The sequence below is a fragment of the Aedes albopictus genome, chromosome 2, assembly GCF_035046485.1.
Source record: "Aedes albopictus strain Foshan chromosome 2, AalbF5, whole genome shotgun sequence".
NCBI lineage: Eukaryota > Metazoa > Arthropoda > Insecta > Diptera > Culicidae > Aedes > Aedes albopictus.
In genome coordinates this window covers 89,030,715-89,057,469 of record NC_085137.1, presented here as the reverse complement: position 1 = coordinate 89,057,469, position 26,755 = coordinate 89,030,715, and the positions used below count along the sequence as shown (strand labels likewise).

The 26,755-nt window shown below is 36.8% G+C and overlaps 1 protein-coding gene across 13 annotated transcripts in view; it reads right to left on the bottom strand.

Annotated features, from left to right (window-relative positions):
- LOC109427547 (protein NDRG3) overlaps positions 1–26,755 on the bottom strand; it is a 224,282-nt gene that overhangs the window by 92,539 nt on the left and 104,988 nt on the right. The window contains exon 1 of one of the 13 annotated variants that reach the window (XM_029852603.2): positions 1,321–1,562. The exons of the other annotated variants lie outside the window; for them this stretch is intronic. Within the exon in view, the coding sequence (XP_029708463.1) occupies positions 1,321–1,388 (68 nt within the window). The 5' untranslated portion in view covers positions 1,389–1,562. Of the gene's footprint in view, positions 1–1,320; positions 1,563–26,755 lie in introns of those variants that run through there. 13 annotated transcript variants of the gene reach the window in all.

Below are 26,755 nucleotides of genomic sequence, written 5' to 3'. Positions count from 1 at the left end.
ATAGAAGTTTGATGTCGAAGAACGAATTGTAGAGTGGAACAGGGGCCAACTTTGTTCAAGAAAGAATTTTAATTTATTACGCATGTTTCAAAGATAATTGACAAAAACAAATTGAAACACACTACTTTTAGCTGTTTTGCTCTAGAAAACTTAGTTATTTTACTAAACCAAACGATTCAACGATGCCATTTGATAGAAAATTCAATAATCTTTCGAATAAGGGTAAAACAACTGCGATAAGTTTGACTATTTTCAAGTTATAGCCAGTTAAGACAATAAGAGTCAAAAACATGGGGCGTCCAATAACTACGTTACGGTTGAGATTTGACCATAAGCGTAGAACAATTTTTTTCACCATTTATGGTCCTCTATCACCCTTTAAAAAGTTTGCACTCAGGAACCTAACACCCTGTATTCATGAACGGAATAGTTGTTCAAGCATTTGAATTTTTAGTTATTAGCTAAGGCGGTTTCTGAATTTTATATAGCTGCTCGGTATATTGAAAGTGATCAGAAACTTATCCAAAAAGTGCCTTGGCTGGAAATCTTCATAATAAGTTAATAATAATAAAAACTCATATTATTAAGCTGATAGAGCTCAGTTAAATATACGTTCATTGACCGCCTCTAAAGACCGGACCCATTATCGAAACTTGTTTACAAACTTATCATCCAACTTTGGAGGCTCGGTCTCCTACTTTTTGCTTGTCAAGCCAACACAAATTTACATAAATCTAAACATGCTGCACGAAAGATAAAGCCACTCGACGCAAAACAACTTTTCTTCGGTCCGGCTACCCACTTTGTATATAATCCAACAAGCTGGCAATCACAGCAATGCCTCATCGTACAAAAAATATATATATATATATATATTGAGCCTCCACGAGACTTGCTTATCTTATGATTTCATTCGAGTTTTCATTGCTTTGTACGTAATAGGGTAATACATGTTTTCGATCTCATATATTTTTTGGTAAACATTGACAAATTACCAAACGTCTCCACATTTGGATGTTCCAATATATGTATCAAACTAAACCCTAGCGTCAGAAATAAATTTGTTACCCCATTTGCCAGAGGCAATTTCTCGTTTTGAAAGAGGAAATGGAGACCGTGACCGAAATTGATGTCACTGTGCCGGCCATCGTCGTCTCCGCACTGCATCAAACTGGTAAAGAGTTAAACTTTTTATGAGTTCATTCCACTAACGACCCCCTTTTTCGTTAAGCTCCACAGGCACCGACCGAAACAAGATGCATGTTTAAAAAAAATGTATATGGTCGAACATTTTCTGAAATAAGGCCACCCGTCACGTACTTCAACTTTTCCAGTGCGTGATCCATTAGGTCCAACCACTCCCGGTGGATTTGGGCCTGAATCACCATGGCATCAACCAGGATGAAAGAGTGGCGTGTTTCTAAACAATCTTGTTCCGAAAACTTGTTTCTCAAATCAAAAGCCACACAAATTACACAAACGAAAGAAATAGTTTCGGAAATTCACACTTTTTCACTCCGTTTGATCAGCTGAACCGTACTACACTGAACCAATCTAGCCCGGACTGGATTTAATGGAACAGAGAACTTTCTTTCGCGTTTGTCTTGTCTTACTTGTTACTGCGTTGCGTTGTTGTTGTCTCCATTACAATATGTACACGAACTTGAAAAAGAGTTCTATATGGAAATACAAGCGCGCAAATATCAGATTACCGCGCGTCACAGTTGGATTCTGCCGGGGCCGGTGGTGGAAGATAACAACACCGAGAGCTTGACGAAGAGACAGAAATCTCGGATGATTTATGAGAAGGGCGATAATGCCATCGGTGTCTGCTTCTGATTGTTGTTTTTGAGTGTTCAGTTGGGTGTGTTGTTTGACGCCGCTATGAGTAATCTACCTGCCTCTTAAATATTAACAAATATGGCAGGTACCTTTCCATACTCTCATCAACAACGCTCAACATCCTAAGTTACCGGTGATTCTTAAGCTCTTATCTTAATTTCACTTGGTTAGCTTGCACTGATAGCAAACATTTACAGTAAGGCACCGTCCACAAATTACGTAACTCTGTATGGGGAGGGGTCGATTTCAGCGTTACGTAATAAGTGGATGCTCCCTAAACAGTACAGTCCTGTATGGTTTTTTTTATCTGATTCCCGTCTAGCTAAACACCTACCAATAAATCTGACACAAATTTCGATTTTCTCTTATGTCACGCAACCCACCCCCCCCCCCCCCCCTCGACAAAAATTTTTGGTCGGAATTCGACATTTTGAGGGGGACACAAATAAATTATTGAGGATATTTAAAAATTCTAAAGTGAAATAAGAGCCGCTGTTTATGTTTGCACTTCGTCGAATTCCTTATGATCAGTTTGGAATCAATTAATAATTTGAAAATTAGCTTCCATATCATAAAAAACTATACTGTGAAAGAACTAGAATTTCCTTAAAGTAATGAGATTAAATAATTTTCCTTGGAATTCTGTTTCCGTCTATTTCACGTCTATTTCAGGCACACACCTGACACACCTTCTACGTGATTCTATGCTACATAGGATGGTCAAAAAATATGATTTGACCGTAAGTGTTTATTCGAAAAGTCGGTCGAATTTTTCGCAATCTAAATCAAATCATGCTGTTAAAATTAGATGAATGATATATTTAAATTACAGTCACTCTACACTGATGAATAAGTGTGTTCATGAAGGAAAAGTGCTATAAAACAGTGATTTCACCTAAATCGTTGAGCGAAACACCTGATTCATAAAATGTGGGAAAACACGGGCATGGCACAATTTATGAATCAGGCGAAAACCCAGCTGAAATTTAGCTATTTTTTTAAATTTTTCTCTAGTTTTTCAAATTTTGTAAGAAATGCTCAGCATTTGAAACCTGAATGATCTTCGACCGATTCATTGTTATTGCAGCCGGACACTTGGTAGAGGGCGTATTAGGAGCAATCATTGACCAAAGCACAGGATTTTTGACATTTTGAGGTTACGTTGATTAAAATATATGTGATGAGATTTATGAGAATAAAACAGCTTTTGAAAGAATGTTGGTGGCCACATCTAAAAACTATCAAAAAGGGTTTTGATGAAGTCACTGTCTTATTCATTCGGACTTTATGTTATGCTACAAAGAGGTGGTGATTGATACTACCATAGGATAATAGCAAGCAACGATTAAAAGACGTTGTTAGGCCCAAGTAATTAATAATTGACTATAAATTACCTTAAAAACTCTTCGATGGCAGTTTTACGATACGCATACCTTTCAGCGCAAACGAAGTATTCAGGCGCATGTCTATAGAATATATACAGTAAATACCATGTTGGAGAACTTTTCGTCTTTAAAGTTAACCACATCCTCTAATGTGCTGGAATAGATTCAGATTTTTGAATTTCTTTTTTCGCTCAAGTGTTCTAAGATTGTGGTTCTACAGCCATAGAGACGTATGGTGTTATAAGCTATACGAAATTTGCGAAAAAAACTCGATGATTCATAGATAGTGTCTCAACTGAATCATATTTGTAGACAAGTATCCTGCTAGCCGGGATCCGTGGAGTAGTGGTTCACTCGTTTGTTTCATAAGCGGATGGTCATGGGTTCGATCCCAGCCCCGGTACTTTGTTAGTTGCTCTTCCCCCCGAGAGCGGCTGGCCCTCTTCTGAGCTCTCATAGCTCTAATGGACCCGGATAATTGGATATCGGCGAAATGGCAACTCGTAATGGACCCTCAATCGGACTGGTAAAAGGAACAGCAGCCACACATCAAAATTCTACCATGAACAGTGTAGGAAAGTGACAGCAGCACATAGGCTGCCAGTAAGATATAGTTGATTTAGAATAGAATACATTTAGGCGCTGCACATAAGTGTAAATGCAGCTGCCAATTGGAATCGCTTACGTAGTACCCTAGTGGACAAAAAGAGCTGTAAATTAGGTTAAGTGGTTAAGAATAAAAAAAAGTATCCTGCTGATTCATAAATAGTGCTTTCCGGCATTCTTCTAAAAAGTCAAAATTTTATCATTTTTCATTATATTCAACGAGCAAAGTGCTCGGGAATTAGAAGTATAGACACAACCCTACTATTTGGTTTTGACTACATCGAAATGTATGAATTATTTTCTTCTGTATTGATTTTTTATGTTGCTAAAACCCTTAAATGATTCATACGTGTGGGATCAGTGTAATATGTTCGCCCACCAGATCATAATACGCCATCACAGTGCAACGAAGTCATCTTTCTCTGTGGTTGTGAAACACAATGTTTCGTTTGCATAACATCAACGCACACATTTGCTTGCATCCACGCTAGACAAAGACAGCTTGTTGTTTATATTTTACTGTCGTGAAAAACATTATTTAGTTGATTAATTGGATAACTTTTGCTGCATTCTGCATAAGTGAAATCCAACTTTGAAGTGCCACAGTGTTTTGAATCTGATAAATTGATCGGTAATGAAGAACAATTCGGCTATTCGCTGCTTTGGTGCGGTTGCCTTCTTCGGCGAGAACGAGAACGTAAGTTGAGTAATATTGAAACGTGGCATTTTACGTTATTACTCATTTACAGTGCTATAGGGGCTGGTTTTTGATAGTCTACATCTTTTTGCTTACATCTGATGAGCCATTGGCAAAGATTAATTGGCTATTTTCGGTCTGATATGAAGGGAATTAGTACATATGACGAAGTAGATCTCTACCTTTTTTGACGTTTTTCTTATGGAAGACTCAGACGACTTTGATGACAAATTTGAAATAAAAAAGATTTGTCAAAAAAAAAACGCTCTAGTATTTACTGCAGACTAAAAAGGCAAGCTTTTAATTTCTTCGATAATATGGACAACCCTAATTTTTCTGTGAATATTTAAAAGGGAGCGTCTATAAGTGACGTAGCGTTTGAGGGGAGATGGAGGAGTTCCTGATTTTGCTACGAGCCGGGTATTAGGTATGGAAAAATGCTACGAGGCAGGAGGGGATGCTTGCTGAAGATCTGGAGATTGTCAAAGAAATGATTGAATGATTTATCAAATGAGGGACCCAGACGCAAAGGGGTGTAAGTGACCTTTGTTTAGGAACTCTGCACAATTACCTACACATGATTTCCATAGGAATTTCTGAACTAAATAATGTTGGAGTTATTTCGATTTCTCAAAATTTTTAAAACAAATAATAGCTTATGGAAAAGTTCAAGCAAATATTTACCGAAATAGTTTTTTTTGTGAGTTTTTCGAACATCAGTGAAAAACCGTGGAAAAATAATCTTATTTCTGATATTCCAGAGTTGGAGCAGGAAGCCCACGAAGTTTTAGAAAATTAGTTGTGAAAATATGTACAGAAGACTGAGCTAAACATTCTTCTAATGGAGATGAACCAGCCTTGGGCTGAAAATCTCCCTGGTAAAACTAATAATAATAAAAAATCTTCTAAGAAATTCATTAAAAATTATAAGAGCATACTATAGGGTTATGGATGAAAAAAAAAACAAATAGAAATTATTGTTAAGAGCTGTGAAAAAAAAAGCTGAAATTTCGCATGATTACTGATGAAATTTCATGGTGGTAGGATTGACAAAATTGTATCTAGTAATGAAAAATCTCTTCTCGGGACACCTTCTGATGAAAACTTTGAATAGAAGAGCAGGCCGGCAAAATTTTTCGAAAACTTCGAGCTCACTTTTAATTTCTGATGACGTTCTCGGGTAAACGTCCTGGAATCAACAATTTTTTCCAGAATTAGCCGCTTCCCATAAACATATTGCTACGTCTACTGTACCTAGAAATGAAAAATGTAAAAGAAAAATCCTTCTAAGGGACAGCAAATTTTTTTCTAGATTTTCTAAGGAACTCCAGAAAAAGATTTTTTTAATATTTTTTAGCAAGCCTCAACGAAAGTTGAAGGGACATCTCAGGAAATGTAGAGGCAAATGGTTTAACTTTTTTTTAATTGGCGTGCGAACAGGTCATCGGATTTACAACATTCTTCCATTATTGCATTTGACCAGGGATCCGACGTGTTCGTACGAAAAAACAATTTGTGAAAGTGGCCGGGAAGGCAAGAAAAACGGGAAAATCTGAAAATCCATTTTGAGGGGAATTTCTTTAAGGACGTTGATGTCAAAAAACTCAGTAGACAAGCAGTACGAAGTTTGCCGGGACAGCTGGTTTCATGTAAAATGCAATTTGTACAGATGCTCGAAAACCTGTATATAATGCATCCCTGCTGACAGATGTCAAATATGTATGGATAATCAAATTTGAGATCAATCGGTGAATTATAAGCTGAGATTAAACCCCCCAAAACATTAGCATTTGCATTAAAAACAGTTTAATCTGATCAGTAATGTATTTCGAAAATAATTTACGAATTTGTCGGAGGAGTCGATGAGTCGCATCGAAATACTCGAGCAATTCCTGGTACCTGAACATGATATCTCTCAAAATATTTGATAGAACCTAAAGAACCATTCGGTAATATACCCTAACTATTTTTTTGAAAATAAAAAAAAAACACACATCTTTAATACTCTTCTAGAGTCCTTCAAGCATTTACAGGGAATGACTTAATACTTGCAGGATTTTTAGACGAAATGTTAAGAAAATCGATCAATACTTCTGATCGATTTTTTTAACATTTCGTCCAAAAATCCCAAGAGAACTTTTGCTGAAAAATAGTTTAATGAATATCCAGACATGTTCCTGGCAGTCGTTATGGAATTCTTGAAATGAAGCTGGACATGGACACATTGAATGAAGACTTTCTGGATCCTAAAAATATATCATGGACAAAGCCGGGAATAAATTCTTGACCTAATTTTGCACACATTACCCTGTGCAATTCCGAACAATTCTTTCAAAAATTACACTGTGGAATAATCCAACTAAAAATTCATGGAAAACATATCTTGAACAATTTCTGATATAAAAAACTAAGGAATATTTTTGGATTAATTTCAACATGCAAAATCTAGCTTTATCCAGTGTTGCCCAAGAATAATTATGCTTGCGACTCATTTTTAATTGTAAATCAACTTGAAGAGCTGCAATCAAGACATATCTTTTTGATAGTAGTTTTTTTTTATCTTTAGACAAGGCAAATTTCTTATACCGATTCAATCAATGCGGATTTGAGGCTCCAAATTTTCAGAAGATTTTTACTTATATTTTGAATCTTATTTTTTCATTTCAACTCTTCTTTCTTTACTGTGACACAAATTCAATATAAAAAAAACACATGGACCTCCTTGTGGACACCTCTCATTTTGAGACTAGCAACTAACTTTTAATTTACCCTTCGACCAGCCGAAAATTCAAATGACTGAACAAAATAAGTACACCTGCTCAAGTGGTACAAGACCCATAACAATATTTGAAATTTCTGCAAAATCAGGAAATGAAAGGTACACGGTAATTTTGTAACGAAATTGAATCGATAAAGAAATATGGAGAAATAGAATAAAGTGAGGTAAGATGCCATTTTCCAAATTCTATTGTTCAATGGTAAATAGCCTCATTTGTTACCCATAGGAAATGATTCATTTTACTAACGTCACGACGACAATTTTATTCGATATTATATTGAACAACAATTTAACAATATCCAATCACAGCTTGTAATCAGGCGTTATTAAAGCAAAACTGGAGAATTTATTAAGCAATATTCTCGGCTAGCGCGACACTAGCTTTACTATCTGTAGAAACCAGTGTTATATCAGCACTACTTAAACTTGTATTTAGCTATGATGATCTGTTGAAAACAAAAAAAAATAACTGCAGATACAATTTTGCTGATCATGTTTCATTTTTTCTCATCCAAACATATTTATAACGCAGCAACTTTTCTAAAAGTTTCCTCAATTTGGGATTTGAACTCGTGATCTTCCAATCGTCCGTCGAATGCCATCCTGTAATTGGGAATAGGATCGCTCAGAGCGAAACATCTTCTCATAGCAGTGAAAGATTATTACACATTAGGATTCATGGAAGCTTGGAAAAGTTTTTAATAAAAAAAAGATTAACAAATACTTGTTTTTTGTATCACTGTGCCACAAATGTCAACTTAAATTTAATACTGAAAAACTGCTTTATTACCAGCACTTGAGCTTTTTGCTCAATTGAAAGGTGATAATCGAACAAATAAATCAGAAATTCGTTCAGCTTCCTATTCAACCATTATTGAACTTACCAGCCAAGGGCTGAAAGTCTCTTTAACCCTCTAATACCCAACCCCGCCTTTAGACGGGGTTTAGTTTGAGCATTTTTGTAATTTTTGTTTCGTGGAAAATCAATTTTTTTATATTTTTGGCTGATATTTATGACTATTCTGTATATTTAAAAATGGTTTCAGGTGTATTTTAAAGCGTATTTACATTGTTTTAAAATCATTGAAAAATTGATGTTTTAGTCACTTTTTAGAAATCATTGTTTATTTTGTATTGAATCGCGACAATTAACATATTTTAAATTTTTCCCAAATCATTCTATCCTTGTTGAATAGTTTAAGAGAATCGAATACACTCTAAAATTATTTCCCCTAAAATTACACGGAAAATAAAATTTTCATAAAATCTCAAAATGTTTTCATCTCAAAAAATGCGTTCCCCAAATAGGCTTCCAGAAAAAATATAAAAGTGTGGGATGTTCAAAAATAAAAATTAGAAGAATCAAAAACTGAAATTCATGAAATCGAGAATCGAAATGAATCATCTTCCAAAACATGTTTAAATCGATTTTAGATGACGAAAAATGATATTGAGATCAAAATAAAAAATGTGGGTATTAGAGGGTTAATAAAGACAAATCTATCAATCAATTATTGAACTTAGCCATAATAGCTGAAAAAATTATAAATCAAAAGCATTTGTTCGACTTATATAAACAACAATAATCAGCTATTGGAAACTGTGGAACATAAATTGTTGCTGACGTTTGTTAAGCTAATACTTAAATCGCTATTCGCGTAATAGCTGAATATCCTATTATGGTTTATTAGCAATGTAAATAACATAATTTCGGCATATTATTCCACATACATTTTTATTCGACTAAGATTGTTATCAACAAGCAATAATACAGCATGCATGCTTATTTATGACTTCGAATTGTTACTTGGGTAGGCATTCAAGGTGGTAACAGCAAGTGAACAATATTTGCTTAATACTTCAGCAGCAATATTCACGAAACTGATGCATTTCATTCGATTTTTAGCCATTTTGAAAACTGGGTCGGTCGTAAAATTGAAATGGTGCAAAATAGCAGATGGCCTTGCTATGGGATAAAATTCCACTTTATGAAAACATTCAAAAGTTACGTCCACCTCGATAAATGAATTTCAGATCCCCTTTGGCCCCTCAGTTATGCTTTTTCGTATATTCAATAAATGGCGTATCACACTTTCACAGACCCCTTCCCCTAAACGATGGTCGTCATATTTGAATGACCCTTAAAATGTATAGCGTAGGCATCAACAACCATGCGCCTCGATATGTTTCTTAATCTCTTTGAAAACACTTGGCTGGTTATAAAACACCAGAAAACCTTAATTGCACGCAAGAAAAATCGGAAGTTGCCCATTTTCACTGGGAAATCAAAAGGTTTTCCGAGGTTTGCCTGCTTCTAGAGGGATGTTTTATGCAAACATCACTTGACACCATTAACTTATAGTGATGGTCATATCACATTCAGGAATGATTGTATGAATTGGGCTTTTTAACCCCATCTTGGCATTTTGGACTTTGTTTCTCCATCTAACTGAAGTTGATAAAAATTTCTTGAAAACTCTTGAACCTTGCATTTTTGACACAGGTTAAAGATGATTCCGGAACAAAAAGGACGGTTTATGCTCAAAAACCCAATTGAGAATGAAGCATATTATTAATATAGCTTGTTATATGAGTGTCGTCAAAATCCACATTTTTTTTAATTTGTAAAATGTTTGTTATTCTTTGATATGCATTAGTTTTTAACACTGGAATAGCTAGCTCATCTCGGGTCGCTGGATGTGTTACTAAGCATATTTTCAAATTCTTGGGGTACCAAATGCCATGCGGTCGTTGAATTCCGAATTCAATTCCGCAATGTTATCTCTTATAAAAATCAAGGTGATGGGAGCAAAAACCGCAGCGCGGCGTTCCCACAAACAATATACTGCATATTGGATTAATATCAATAAAGCTCTTAATTCAATGATATTTTTTTCTTGCCTCTTAACTTCATTATACAGTATTATTTTTTTTTTATTTTTTTTTTTAATTTTTGGCCTAGGCTTACCAATTTATCTTGCGATTGCTTTCCTTAAAAGAACTCACACATTGCAATTTTGTTCGAATAAGGATTCTATCCCAATTTCCCGGTGTGTAAGTCACGTGACTTGACTGGGGAAGTGGAACCATCTCGGCAGGGCTCCTATTTTGGGCACTTTTCTGCTATTACTCAATCAATTTTGAACCAATTGACACAATTTTTGAAATGCGGTTGGATATCTGCCGTGTACAAAATTTCAAGTCAATTGGTTTGAAATTGACTGAGTTATGAGTTATGAGTTAAGAGTGGCCAAAATGCCGGCCACTGCCCAAGTGGTTAGCTACCCTATCACGCCAGGTATTGTCCACTTCGATGCATGTTTATCAACAATCGTTTATCAAACACAGGTTTAATAATACATAAAGTGAGTCTAACCCCGAGCAGAGGAGAATAGCAAATTAATAACTACGAAATCACATAACCTGTTTTATATCTTGTTTTGTTATTATTAAATTATCAAGGCATAGCTTTTCCATAACACATTTTGTTGGGCATTCTCATTTTGTTATAATCAAGCTATTGATATACATTCATTAAATTACATTTAAATATGTTTTGTTGAAGTACAAGTATTGTTACGTTTGTACTATTGATCAACTTATCAGCAATAGCACAACAGTAACAAGTTTTGAAATCATAGCAACAATTCGACAATTATAACCTGTTCCTTTGTTTTGTTCCATTTTTGTATTCAGTTACGAAGAGAATTTCTGAACGCATCCTCTGAAGAATTCCTTAAATAGTATTCGGGAAAACTCTTGAAAATTCTGGAGGAACCCTTCGATAAATCCCTATCCTAAAGGAACTCCTGGCGCAATTTTCTTAGAGATCCCAAAAGTAATTCTTCTAAGAAATTATTGGAGTTCTTAGAAGAATCTTTAGAAAAATTCTTGGTGATATTTTTTGAAAAAGCTCCTGGTGAAATCCTCATAGAAATTTTCAGAGAAATCTTAAGATGGACTTCGGGACAAATTATCACAGGAAAATCTGAAGAAATCCTTGAAAGGATTCTATGCAGAATTCTGGAGGAATTTCTAGAGGAGTCTTTGAAAATCTCTGAAAGATTCCGTAGAAGAACTCTCGAAGAAATCTCTGAAAGATATTTCGGATCCATTCATGGAGATGTTTATGACGAAATCTGTCGAGGAATTTCTGGTAAAATTAAAGGACAAATTCCTGAAAAAAAACCTCAGAGAAGTCCCTTGAAAAACACAGAAAGAGTCAGAAATTCTTAGATAAATCTATGGAGGAGTTTCAGAAAAATTTTCAGAAATTGATAGTGAAAGTCCTGAAGGAATCATCAGAGGAAGTTCAGGAGCAATTCTTGCATATTTTTTGGAGGAATCTTTGTAGAATGGAAGTCGTATTGTTTGAAAATATAAATATTACTAGAGTGCAATTATCTTGCGTTGTAGTGAACCAATTTCAAATCTCTGAGAATGATTTTAAAACTGAATTTGATATCAAATTTTCATTCGATTTTTAGCCATTTTGAAAACTGGGTCGGTCGTAAAATTGAAATGGTGCAAAATAGCAGATGGCCTTGCTATGGGATAAAATTCCACTTTATGAAAACATTCAAAAGTTACGTCCACCTCGATAAATGAATTTCAGATCCCCTTTGGCCCCTCAGTTATGCTTTTTCGTATATTCAATAACTGGCGTATCACACTTTCACAGACCCCTTCCCCTAAACGATGGTCGTCATATTTGAATGACCCTTAAAATGTATAGCGTAGGCATCAACAACCATGCGCCTCGATATGTTTCTTAATCTCTTTGAAAACACTTGGCTGGTTATAAAACACCAGAAAACCTTAATTGCACGCAAGAAAAATCGGAAGTTGCCCATTTTCACTGGGAAATCAAAAGGTTTTCCGAGGTTTGCCTGCTTCTAGAGGGATGTTTTATGCAAACATCACTTGACACCATTAACTTATAGTGATGGTCATATCACATTCAGGAATGATTGTATGAATTGGGCTTTTTAACCCCATCTTGGCATTTTGGACTTTGTTTCTCCATCTAACTGAAGTTGATAAAAATTTCTTGAAAACTCTTGAACCGTGCATTTTTGACACAGGTTAAAGATGATTCCGGAACAAAAAGGACGGTTTATGCTCAAAAACCCAATTGAGAATGAAGCATATTATTAATATAGCTTGTTATATGAGTGTCGTCAAAATCCACATTTTTTTTAATTTGTAAAATGTTTGTTATTCTTTGATATGCATTAGTTTTTAACACTGGAATAGCTAGCTCATCTCGGGTCGCTGGATGTGTTACTAAGCATATTTTCAAATTCTTGGGGTACCAAATGCCATGCGGTCGTTGAATTCCGAATTCAATTCCGCAATGTTATCTCTTATAAAAATCAAGGTGATGGGAGCAAAAACCGCAGCGCGGCGTTCCCACAAACAATATACTGCATATTGGATTAATATCAATAAAGCTCTTAATTCAATGATATTTTTTTCTTGCCTCTTAACTTCATTATACAGTATTATTTTTTTTTTATTTTTTTTTTTAATTTTTGGCCTAGGCTTACCAATTTATCTTGCGATTGCTTTCCTTAAAAGAACTCACACATTGCAATTTTGTTCGAATAAGGATTCTATCCCAATTTCCCGGTGTGTAAGTCACGTGACTTGACTGGGGAAGTGGAACCATCTCGGCAGGGCTCCTATTTTGGGCACTTTTCTGCTATTACTCAATCAATTTTGAACCAATTGACACAATTTTTGAAATGCGGTTGGATATCTGCCGTGTACAAAATTTCAAGTCAATTGGTTTGAAATTGACTGAGTTATGAGTTATGAGTTAAGAGTGGCCAAAATGCCGGCCACTGCCCAAGTGGTTAGCTACCCTATCACGCCAGGTATTGTCCACTTCGATGCATGTTTATCAACAATCGTTTATCAAACACAGGTTTAATAATACATAAAGTGAGTCTAACCCCGAGCAGAGGAGAATAGCAAATTAATAACTACGAAATCACATAACCTGTTTTATATCTTGTTTTGTTATTATTAAATTATCAAGGCATAGCTTTTCCATAACACATTTTGTTGGGCATTCTCATTTTGTTATAATCAAGCTATTGATATACATTCATTAAATTACATTTAAATATGTTTTGTTGAAGTACAAGTATTGTTACGTTTGTACTATTGATCAACTTATCAGCAATAGCACAACAGTAACAAGTTTTGAAATCATAGCAACAATTCGACAATTATAACCTGTTCCTTTGTTTTGTTCCATTTTTGTATTCAGTTACGAAGAGAATTTCTGAACGCATCCTCTGAAGAATTCCTTAAATAGTATTCGGGAAAACTCTTGAAAATTCTGGAGGAACCCTTCGATAAATCCCTATCCTAAAGGAACTCCTGGCGCAATTTTCTTAGAGATCCCAAAAGTAATTCTTCTAAGAAATTATTGGAGTTCTTAGAAGAATCTTTAGAAAAATTCTTGGTGATATTTTTTGAAAAAGCTCCTGGTGAAATCCTCATAGAAATTTTCAGAGAAATCTTAAGATGGACTTCGGGACAAATTATCACAGGAAAATCTGAAGAAATCCTTGAAAGGATTCTATGCAGAATTCTGGAGGAATTTCTAGAGGAGTCTTTGAAAATCTCTGAAAGATTCCGTAGAAGAACTCTCGAAGAAATCTCTGAAAGATATTTCGGATCCATTCATGGAGATGTTTATGACGAAATCTGTCGAGGAATTTCTGGTAAAATTAAAGGACAAATTCCTGAAAAAAAACCTCAGAGAAGTCCCTTGAAAAACACAGAAAGAGTCAGAAATTCTTAGATAAATCTATGGAGGAGTTTCAGAAAAATTTTCAGAAATTGATAGTGAAAGTCCTGAAGGAATCATCAGAGGAAGTTCAGGAGCAATTCTTGCATATTTTTTGGAGGAATCTTTGTAGAATGGAAGTCGTATTGTTTGAAAATATAAATATTACTAGAGTGCAATTATCTTGCGTTGTAGTGAACCAATTTCAAATCTCTGAGAATGATTTTAAAACTGAATTTGATATCAAATAACAAAATTTTGCTCTCTGATTATTATCAATAACATAGCAATATCAAAATTTGTTGTTGAAATATTTTCCAAATTCACTGTTATTAAGTTGTTATTGAAACTAACAAAAAAAGTTATTAAAATGGGTTTACAAGATCATTTTTTTGTTATGATATTTGTTATTTTTCCGCTTATGGCAGACAAGTTTATAACATTATATATAATGTTAATAAATCAAAAATAATCGGTTTTAGAATTCAGTCAAGTCCCCTTCTGCTCGGGACTTGTTGACGCTTTTTCAAAGCAGGTTATCAGGTAAATAAGCAAAAGTTGCGGACTGGCGAAATTCTTTCTACGCATGGAAATCCTTCAGAGCAACCAATCAATTCCACTTACGAAAGGAAAATACGCTGTAGATGTTCTCACCTCGGGCACGTAAATCCCATTAAAACGTTCCTATGGAACTCCGCTCTGTCTCAAGAGCAGGAGCAGATTGTGTAATTGTTACGTGGGAAATCATTTTCCAGCGACACGCAAGCAACGCGCAGCCAGTCGAAACGAAAAACCGTCTGCCTGCCGGCGGCGGTGGCCATCTGCGTTTCTCGAGAAAGCTCTGCAAAAATTCTCAAATTTAACCGGCACTGCGAAAATCACTGGAAGGCATTCCGGGGGCCCGGGCGGTCTTCTAACTCCGAGGGAGTTAAAAGCCCAAAAGTCCAAAAGATATGCTCGCCCCCAGAGAGTCAGTGGCATCAGTGGAAATACCATTTTGTCACGCCACGGGCGCCGCCGCTGGGCTTTGATTCGCCAAATCTGAGTCGGGAAAATTGAGACGACGACAGTTCGGCGAAGCAGAGGAAAATCGATTCGTTTTCCCTTGGAGGCATCTCGGATCGGATGGCAATCACACACAGACTGGTCGGACCGGACCGCATCGCGGACCGGATCTGGACCAAATCAGACCAAACGGGGTACATGGATGTTTTATGAGCTTTCTCTAGGTGGGTACTAGAGACCATGTTTTGCGGGGATTGCTAATTAATTTGGCTTCTGCACGCTCCTTCTTGGAAAGATTTCCGAGCTTAGATCCGAGGTGGATGGAAAGAGGTATGTATGACTTGGGCATGGATGGTCGTTTGATGACGTGATGAAGTGGCATGTCTGGTGAAATCTTTTCTTGGAAATTCTAAGAAAGCTGATGGCGGGTGATTTCCTTCGAGATGGTTTTGGCGATCGGAAAACTGACCGAACTGACATTTTGACTTTGAGAGGCATAATGGTCGGTCACATTTTATTCGATTACAAATTACAGATGAAATTGGATTAGAGACTGATTTTAGTCTATCGAGATTACGAGTTTTTTCAAAAGTGCTGGTACCATATTTTCCTTCGAGTACAAAACATGGAACGGAAATGTCATTTATCATTTCAAGGCATGGCAGCTGAAAGTGATTTATGATTCCGACCATGCCGTTTGCTGTCGTTCATCTTTCGTTTTTCTGAGTGATAAACAACTGCGGGTGGTTTTTTCTTTGTTTAAAATATACATGAGAATTATGTTTGATATAAGTGTTTCGCCCATATAGCCGAGGCGGTAAACGCACGGGTATTCAGCATGACCATGCTGAGGGTGACGGGTTCGATTCCCGGTCGGTCCAGGATCTTTTCGTAAAGGAAATTTCCTTGACTTCCTTGGGCATAGAGTATCTTCGTGCCTGCCACACGATATACGCATGCAAAATGGTCATTGGCAGAGGAAGCTCTCAGTTAATAACTGTGGAAGTGCTCATAGAACACTAAGCTGAGAAGCAGGCTTTGTCCCAGTGAGGACGTTACGCCAAGAAGAGGAGAGGATAAGTGTTTCGCTTTCGGAAAGCACACATTGAAGCAGACTCAATTTTATGGAAAATATGTATTTCAAACCAACAAAAAAATAAAAAAAAATCATATTCCTGCTCAAGAAAATTCAGAAAATGTTTCGACCCTTGTACAGGTACTCTTCAATATAACGTACCCTCGATATAGCGTACCCTCGATATAGCGAATTCGATATAACGTACATTTTGCTTCGATATAACGTACAACATTGAAATTTTTTATTTTTCCCAGGAATAACCCTTAGATAAACTGCGAAATCACTCAAATCAATGTTTTGTTGCAGCATTAGCCTTGTTGCCCAGAATTAGCGCAAATTGGGGAAAAAAATAGTGTACGTTATATCGAAGCAAAATGTACGTTATATCGAAGCACAAAAAACGAAATGACTTAATCGTGAAAACTCAAGTTATTCATTATTGGTTTTGTGAATTCCATCGAAATCCTTATTTGGGATTAATTTCACGTCGAATACATCAATACTAGCATAAAAAATATTAAATTTTTCTCTGCTTCGATATAACGTACACTTCGATATAACGTACAAAGAGAAAACTTTTTTGTACGTTATATCGAAGAGTACCTGTATTACCAAGCGTGGACTAGTGTATGGAAGAAACTTTCCCTAGATAAAAGGTCTCCGCGCAGTGAAAATCCCTAAACGTCGCCGCCACAAAGAGGACAAATCGATAATCTATCTTTGATGAAAGCACAATGTCTTCTCCATTTGGGCAACCAACAAACAACAGAAAAGCAACGGCACCGGATTACATGGTAGATTACGCGCCCGGCAATAAATATAAAATCTGCACTGCAATGGCCAAGTTTTGTTGGCCGTTCACGCTATCTACCAGCCAGGAGACAACAAATCCAACTGGTCTTCTCTTGGTGGTCAACGATGCTGCTGCTGATGACGATACTATACGATATGAAATGGTCGGAGAAGTTGAAGTTGATTTAGCGCAAGTGGTTGACCCAAAATTTTGTTTCGTCGTCGCTGTGGCTACCATGCCACAGCATAGCACAGCGAAGGCAGCGAGAAGAACGTAATACATACAGTCACCCTCCAAGTTGAGACACCATTTATCTACAAATCGCATGGACTGACCGGGAAGACATTTGGAATCAACTGGGCTTTTGCGGTGTATCATGTTTGTCGTAACGTCTCAACTGGAACAGAGGAAATCATAATAAGAATCCCTTAGAGAATTTCAAGAAAAAAAAAGCAAAAGCAAAATTTCTGAAGTACTAAAGGAATCTCTGAAGAAATTTAAGACGAAATCACAGGACGAATCTCTAAAATAATTCCTGTGGAGCGGACCTGGTGTGATGGTTAGAACACTTGACTATCACGCCGAGGACCTGGGATCGAATTCCACTCCCGACAAACTCACAAAATGTGAGTTCTTCCTTCGGAAGGGAAGTAAAGCGTAGGTCCCGAGATGAACTAGCCTAGGGCTTAAAATCTCGTTAATACAGATAAAAAAAAAATAATAATTCCTGAAGGAATTAACAACAACATTTGTAGTCAAATTCCTGAGAGAATCCCTAGAGGAATATCTAAAGGAATCCAAGTAGAATCCATGAAAAAATCACAAAAAGGATTTTCGGAAGAAATTTATGGAGGAACACTTGCAGAAACTCATTGAGAAACCCCTGACGCAATTCCTAACAGCCAAAGCTTATTGCGACCATAGCAAAATGAAACTGGATCGGATTTTGAAATGAAACTCCAAAGTGTGAAGAAGGAAAAAAGGAATTTCTGAAAAATTACCGATTTAAATTCCTGTAAGAATCCTTGGAATACTGAAGGATTCTCTGGAGAAATTTCAGAAAGAATCACTCTAAATAAATTCCCGAAGAAATTTACGATGATCTCTTAAGTCAGATTCCTGAAGATATATCAACAATAAATCCTGGAAAAAAAACCCTGGAAGAACATCTCAAGGATCCCAAGGGAAAAACAAGGAAAAAAAAATCCAAGAAGGATTTTCTGAAAAAAAAAAACACATGGTTGAATAAACCCATTGGGACGGCCTTACGCAATTCCTAACGGAAAAAAGTTATTGTGAAGTTTAGAATTAATTCCTTGAAGAAACTGAGAGAAACTCCCTAAAGATCTAGAGGCCATTACTTAGGGAATCTGCGAATAAATTTCTGGAAGAACTCCAGGCAAGAATTCCCCTGATGATAATGAGAAACCCCTCGGGAAATTCCTGACGATATTCCTTCAGGAATTTCTGATGGATGCTCAGACAGAATCCCCGAAGCAATCCCTAATGGAATTTCTAGAGAAATTTCTGATGAAACCACCATAGTTAACTTCAAAAGAATGCTTGGAATGAAAAAATATAGAAGAATTTCTGGAGAACAAAAAAAAAACGCCGTGGAAGATTTCATGAAAGACTATCTAGAGAAATTCCTAATGGAACCAGTTTTGGTGCGAATTCGTGGTAATAACAAGATTAACGAAAGGAATCCCAGCAGAAATTTCTGGAAAGATCTCAGGAAATTTCTTGTGGAATTTAATCCCGTGTGTAAGTAAAAACCAATGACGATTTTTTTATATTTTTTTAATTTTTTTAAGTTGTTTTTATTTTTTTATATTTTTTTATTTTATTTTTTTGGTTTTATTTTTTTTAGTTTTTTTTTATTTGTTTTTTATTCTGTTTTTTTTTCTAAAAAAAATCTATATCACACTATGGAAGTCAAAAATGAGTCCTTTAACGAACATTTAAGAAAACCCGTGGACAGAACCCAAAGCAATCTAAATAAGATTTTTTTTAAATGAATTGTTCTGTGAAATTTCTGAAGATATCTTAGGAGCAGTGCTTTTATGGTAAAATTAGAGCTGGTTTCTCACAAGTTCCAAATTTGAGCAACTGAATTCAAACGATGGTTTTTAAGTGAACATCAATCGAACTGATTTTTTCCACAATTACCTTCGGCAGTTTTACCAGAAATTCCTTAAGGGGTTCTTAAAGGATTTATAGATTTTTTTTTTGCAAAAGTGTTGCATAAACAAGATTCTTTCAACAACTGCCCGAATGATTTCAGCAAGTGTTTTTCCAACCATTTTTCTTGGTACCCGTTTAGAATGTAGTCCTGCCCTTGCATTTCTTTTAACATTTCTTCAGGAATTCAGGGTTTCTTTTTAAAATTAAATTAGAAATTTTCTTGATTTTTAGGGGGTTTGTCAAGGATTTACTTAAGATTTTTGTGAGAAATAGTCCACGATTTCTTTTCAAGAATTCTTCCAGGTGTTTTTCGAGGAATAACTTTAGAATTACCTTCTTGAATTCCTTCAGAAATTTGCTCAAGGATTGCTTTTGAAATTCGTTGGTAATTTCTTCAGGAGTTTCGAAGATTCCTTCAGCTAAACTCATAGGAATTCTCCTTGAAATTCTTTCAGAAAATCAGATGTTTTCAGGAAATTCAGAAATTCTTTTTGGAAATCTTCCAGAGGTTTTTTCAGGTATCCCTATTCCCTATTATATCTCTCCAAAGATTCCTTCAGGGATTTCTCCAGGAAATAATCTTTAATTCTCAAGAGATTCTTTTAGAAGTTCCTTCACAAGTTTTCAAAAGTTTACTGTATAAACTTCTTTTAGGATATATTTCGACTTTTTTTTTTAAACCCTTACAGAATTTGTTCCGGTGATCCTACAGAATAAATCCTGAGATTCTCTCAGGAATTTCTTCAGAAATTATTCTAAGGTTTATCCTTAAGCAATTCTCCAGAAATTGCCAAGATTTTCTTATAGAAGACCTGCTGAGGGCTCCCTAGTTCTCCAGGAAATTTCTCCAGTGATTACATCACTTGAATTTCTCTGGTATTTTTTTCTAAAACTTCAACAAGGTTCTCTTCAGAAATTATTTCAGGCATTACTTCTTGGAAGTTGTCTGTAGATCCGTTCTGGAATTAAACAAGAACTTCTACTAAGAGTTTCTCCGGAAGCAGGAGATTTTCTTATAGAATACCTGCTGAGGGCTCCCTAGTTCTCCAGGAAATTTCTTCAGTGATTACATCACTTGAATTTCTCTGGTATTTTTTTCTAAAACTTCAACAAGGTTCTCTTCAGAAATTATTTCAGGCATTACTTCTTGGAAGTTGTCTGTAGATCGGTTCTGGAGTTAAACAAGAACTTCTACCAAGAGTTTCCCCGGAAGCAGGAGTTCTTTTTAAGGAAACCCCTGGAAAATTCTTCAGAGATCCCTTTATAATTTTTTTCAAAAACTTATTCAGGAATTTCTCCACTACTTTTGTTTGCAATTTCTGCTGGAACTCCTGCTAAATGTTTGGGAATCCTTTAGAAATTCCTTTTGGGTTACCTGTGGAATGTCCTCTAGTCTTGAGTTTTCTTTAGAAATTTATTTATTTTTTTCAAAAACTTTTGGGGGCGTCCATAAATGACGTAGCTTTTTTTAAGCAATTTTTAATACCCCCCTCCCCCCTCGTAGCATTTCGTCACAAATTTGGATACCCCCCCTATAAATGACGTAGCTTGTTAAACAACCCCCCCCCCTCAAAAAAAAAAAAAATGTTCATGTCAAAAAGCAAGTAACAAAAAAACTCGAAACATAGTTTTGTTTCAATTTTGCCGGATTATGTTTAACGAATATTATGAAAAAAAAACAACAATAACAAGAAAACAATGTCGACTGTGGAGCGAGCGGATCTGGTGTGATGGTCAATGCACGTGACTATCACGTCGAGGACCTGCGATCGAATCTCACTCCCGACATACTCGCAAAATGTGAAATATCACCAAAACTAATGACTCAATAAACCACCCATCGTTCTGCTTAATGCCGAAGAACAGGAAGTTGATACTCCCAATACAGTTCAATACCATACATATTAGCCTGCAGCACTTCCTTCTGGGATTTCTCCAAGAATTTCCTTTGGGATTCCATTTGAGATTTCCTCTTTTTTGTATTCCTTCAGGGGTTCCTTCAGAGTTTCCTCCAAGAACTTCTTCCGAAGTTTTTTCTTAGATTCCACCAAACATTATTTCAAAGATTTCTCCGCGAGTTTTTTTTTTCTAAGGTTTTTCTAAAAGTTTATCAATGGTTTCCTTCGGGAGTTCTTTCAAGGTTTTCTTCTCTGTTCCTCCAGCAGTTTCTTCGGACATCTCTTCAGGGATTTTAACCGGAATTTATTTTGAGATTCCATCCTTTCTGGGTTTCCTAAAGAAGTCCCTTTCGGGATTCCTGCAGGAGTTTCTTCTTGGAATTATCCAGGATTTACCCAGGGCTCTCCAGGAACTTTTCCTGCATCCCTCCATTCACTCCTTCAGGAATTCCTCCAGGATTTTCATTCTTAGATTTCACCAGAAGTTCTATCAGGATATATTCCGGGATTCCCCAAAAGTTATTTTCGAAATTTCTTCAGAAATTCCTGCAGGGATTCCTTCAATAATTTCCTCCGTGTTTTCTTCAGAAATTGAACCAGAAGTTTCTTCTGAGACTCTACAAATAGCTCCTTCTGATATTCTTCCAGGAGTTTATTCAAGATATATCCAAAAGTTCCATCTAGAATTGCTCCAGGAACTCCTCACAGGATTTCTTTTGGAATTTCTCTATGATTTCCTTTCAAGATTCCTCCAGGAGTTTCTTCTGAAGTTCTTCTGGAAGTTCTTTGTGGGATTCCTTTTGAGATTCCTCCAAATACTTTTGGGATACTTTCAGAAGCTTTTTCTGGGATTCCCAGAAGGAATTCCTGTGAAAATGTTATCCTTCTCCTGTTGGGAAACCTATAAAGAACACCATGAGAAATTCCTCACAAAGCTGCTGGAGGAGCTTTTAAGCAATTGTTGGAGGAATTCCTCTAGGAAGTCCTGTAGAAACTATATAGAGAACTCCTAGAATAATGCCATATTGCCTAAAACTTAGAAAATTTTTCCTTTGCAACCTCAGCGGCGTGCAGTGCCCTATAGCAAGCAGCAAACTATTGGTCGTGAGAAGCATGAGCCATTTTACGAGACGTTTCGGATCAGCTGATCGCTAATTTCATGAATGAAAATTTGACAGGAGGTCGCGCCCAAGCCCGTGAGTGTTAATATCAATATCAACACTGTTGTCGTTTCGTAAAATAGACTATTTGAGCGAAATTTGAATGAAAATTTGATTTTCATACACATTATTCTTAACACAGGATTTCAAACCCATTTTCTCAGATACAGTTGTTGCCTCCGATAGCTGCATGTCTTATGGAAGGAAGCATCACATATTTACATTAATGTGATGGAAAAAAAAGTAAAAATTTTAAAATAACGAAATATTTTTTTCAATGAGCTTAGTAGAAAGCTACGTAGCATAACATAAACCCCTACCCCCCTATCGTCACACTTCGTCACTAAATCACAAACACCCCCCTCCCCCCCAAAAAGCTACGTCATTTATGGACGACCCCTTTCCAGAGGGATCTTTTTTTGAAATCACTTCCAGAGCTCATTCATATATAACTTATAAGTTTCTCATACATCTCTTCTAGGTATTCCTACAAAGGTGTCTAACGGGTCTCTTTAAAAATTCACCCGTTCATTACTTCAGGGAATTTCGTTCAGGAATCCCTCCAGAAAACTTCTAGAATTTGTTTTAGGAATCTCCTGAGAGGAATCTCCAGAGATTTCTTCACGATTTCTTCCAGATTTTTTTTTAAGTCTGCGGGTATTCGTTTAGGATTCCTTCAAGAATTCATGCAGTTAATTTCTGACGGATTCGTTCAGAAAAATGGTTTCTTGTAGGAGTTTCTGCATACATTCCTGAAGAATTAAAATAAAATGTTGAGGAATTTCTGAAAGAAAAAAAAAAAACAATAAGAATCTCTGGTGATATTTTTGGACGTGTTCCTCAAGAAATTTAAGAAGTAATCCGTGGATAAATTTCTGAAAGTATCCCGAATGGAATTTATGAACAAATCTCCAGTTGAATTCTTTTACAAATCACTGAAGGTATTCTTGCAATAATACCTAGAGGAGTATGTGGAGGTATGACTTCAAAATTCCTGAAAACGTCCTAAAAGGAATTTCTGAAAGGTAAACCTAAAGAAAGGCTTTGGAAAGTGGCAGTGTAGGGATTGTCTTCTAAAAAAATCTGAAGCATTTTCTGAAAGTGTTCATGCAGTATACGTATTAATAAAGGACTCCCTGTTGAAATATTTGGAGAAACACCAAGAAAAGTTTCTGTGAAATTCTTGGACAAATAGGTTTAGAAATTTCCAAAATAAATAACTGTAGAGATTGCTTGAAAGAATTTTTGGAAACATTTCTGAATAAATTCCTTGAACACTCCATGAAGCAAGTCTTGAAGAAATTTCTGTGAAAATACAGGCGAATAAACTCCTGCAGAAATCTCTACGAATGACTGCAATTATCTCTGGAGAAATTCCTTCTGGAAAACAATGTAAAAATCGCTGCAGAAATTCTTGCAGATCGTTTTGACAATTTCTCGATTTTTGCTTATACTTTTTTTAAGAATCCATGATAAAGTTCCTGGAGACAGTCTTGCGTGCAGTTAAGGTGTTGTGATTGAAAGGGTTAAGTCCAGAGGATACGTTTGGTTAACGTTTTGGCACCAGTTTCAAAGCGATATGCTGGAACACACTCACCAAATTCATCTCTCGAACATCCAACAGCGATATCGTTCATCGAATTCTTCAAAAAACTGCAATCGAAATCTTCTTCAAAGTAAGTAACTTTTCCTGCAACTTCACATTCTCGCTTAGAAACGAAGCCTAGCACACGTTAGACAGGGTGGCGTAGAAACACAAGCCATTTACTTCGCAACCGTCCGAATTTGGATATTCGAATCAACAAAAAACGCGAGAAACACGCAGCGCAAAATTACTTGGGTGGATTTGTTCAAAAAGATGAAAGCATTACGATCTAAACACAGCTCGTATGTTTTTTGCGCCCATATTCGCGCGCGGCACAGTTCGATCTCCCTTTTTTAAAGAAATCGATCTCCAATTTTTAAAGAAATCCATGAAGTGATTTTGAATGGAACCTACTGATGATTTTCTAAAGAAATCCTTTTATTTTTAAAAGTCTTTATTATATATTTGATGCTGGGTCATTAGGCCGAAGGTCATTAGGCCGAATGGTCATTAGGCCGAATGGTCATTAGGCCGAATGGTCATTAGGCCGAATGGTCATTAGGCCGAATGGTCATTAGGCCGAATGGTCATTAGGCCGAATGGTCATTAGGCCGAATGGTCATTAGGCCGAATGGTCATTAGGCCGAATGGTCATTAGGCCGAATGGTCATTAGGCCGAATGGTCATTAGGCCGAATGGTCATTAGGCCGAATGGTCATTAGGCCGAATGGTCATCAGGACGAATTGAAAGTTAGCCGTTGTTTTTACCTTTTCCAACAATTTTTGACAAAAACTAGTTTAACAATGGAACTAGAAAGAATAGCCTATGTTTTAAAGAACGAAAAATTTATGAATTGAATATCAGCAGTTTCAGTGCCAAAAACTATTTCAGCAATGATACTAGAAAGAGCAGCCTATATTTAAAAGAAGGAAAAATTCATGGGTAAAATATCAGTAGATTCAGCATCAATAAAGTATCTTCGTGCCTGTCACACGATACACACATGCAAAATGGTCATTTGCAGAGGAAGCTCTCAGTTAATAAGCTGAGAAGCAGGCTTTGTCTCAGTGGGGACGTAACGGCAAGAAGAAGACCCAATGACCATTCGGCCTGATGACCATTCGGCCTAATGACCATTCGGCCTAATGACCATTCGGCCTAATGACCATTCGGCCTAATGACCTTCGGCCGAATGGCCTTCGGCCTAATGACCTTCGGCCGAATGGCTTGACACCATTCCTCCACAATTTCTTTAGAACTTCTTCTTCTTCGAGATTCTTCGAGGAATTTCATTGCGATACCTCCAGATCGGGAAATTTTCTAAAATTCCTAGACTTCTTCCTAGATTTCTGCAAAAACTCCTTCAGGGATTCTTTCAGAAATTTATCCACGAATCCCTTCTAGGATTTCTTCAGGAATTTCTTCAGAGATTCATTCTGTATTTTGAAGAAATCCCAGAACAATATTCTGAATGAATCCGTGGAATATGAAGGGGTTTCTGAAGGAATCCTTAGAATACGTCAATTACAGAGATTTTTACCACATAAGAGAAACTCCGAAAAGTAACTTTTTATATTATTTTTATATTAAAAAAATGTGAAGCTATTAACATACACGAACGACTACAAAATTTGACAACTTTTCAAAGAAATGTAGTATCATACAAGGACCTTTACTTTCATCCGAGGAACTTGTTGCTCAATGGGTAACTCGGAGGAACCTCGATGACACCACTACTGTTAATAAGCGCTCCCCACCGAGGAATGACTGTACTCGACAATTTATCGATGCCAAAACAAAGTGGTGCTGCGACTAAATGGAGTAATTTCGCGTTATAATGCTATAAATTTCTTGGCGAACGGTGCAGCTGATGCCGGATGAGATTTTGCAGATATCTAGATACGGCACAAAGAAGATTAGAAAGGAGACGATATAATGATGCCATCAGGAACTGTATCAGTGATGAAATAGTAGTGGTTTGATAAAAATATTCTCTTTTCTAGGTTTAATCAACAACTGGCATTTTTGGAGATTCAAAGTAATTTGGCCTTTAACTGCTATGGCTTCCGTATCCCGATGTGGGACACTGAAAACAATGCCTTCTTTCGTTTATATTCTGCAAACATCCTGCGTCACAAAGAGTGAAGCCAATCTCATCAAAAAGTGCTTTGCACTGCTTTCTTGCAAACTAATTGACTGATGTAGTTAGATCCTAATTCAAATCGCGCAGTTGAAATGCTTAATGTGTAATGTATATACCAAAACTAGTTTACCTTTAAATGGATCAATATAGTGTAACATTAACGGATTAACATGATTCATAGTATATGTTTATATCGTTATTTGAGTTCTTGGAAATTTTTAGAAACAAAGCATTTGAATTTTGATAACTAGGTTCCGATAATGTGCGCATCTTCGAGAGTGACCCGTTTTTATTTATTGTATTTGATGGCCAGAGCAGAGACAGAGCAGAGCCAGAGCAGAGCCAGAGCAGAGCCAGAGCAGAGCCAGAGCAGAGCCAGAGCAGAGCCAGAGCAGAGCCAGAGCAGAGCCAGAGCAGAGCCAGAGCAGAGCCAGAGCAGAGCCAGAGCAGAGCCAGAGCAGAGCCAGAGCAGAGCCAGAGCAGAGCCAGAGCAGAGCCAGAGCAGAGCCAGAGCAGAGCCAGAGCAGAGCCAGAGCAGAGCCAGAGCAGAGCCAGAGCAGAGCCAGAGCAGAGCCAGAGCAGAGCCAGAGCAGAGCCAGAGCAGAGCCAGAGCAGAGCCAGAGCAGAGCCAGAGCAGAGCCAGAGCAGAGCCAGAGCAGAGCCAGAGCAGAGCCAGAGCAGAACCAGAGCAGAGCCAGAGCAGAGCCAGAGCAGAGCCAGAGCAGAGCCAGAGCAGAGCCAGAGCAGAGCCAGAGCAGAGCCAGAGCAGAGCCAGAGCAGAGCCAGAGCAGAGCCAG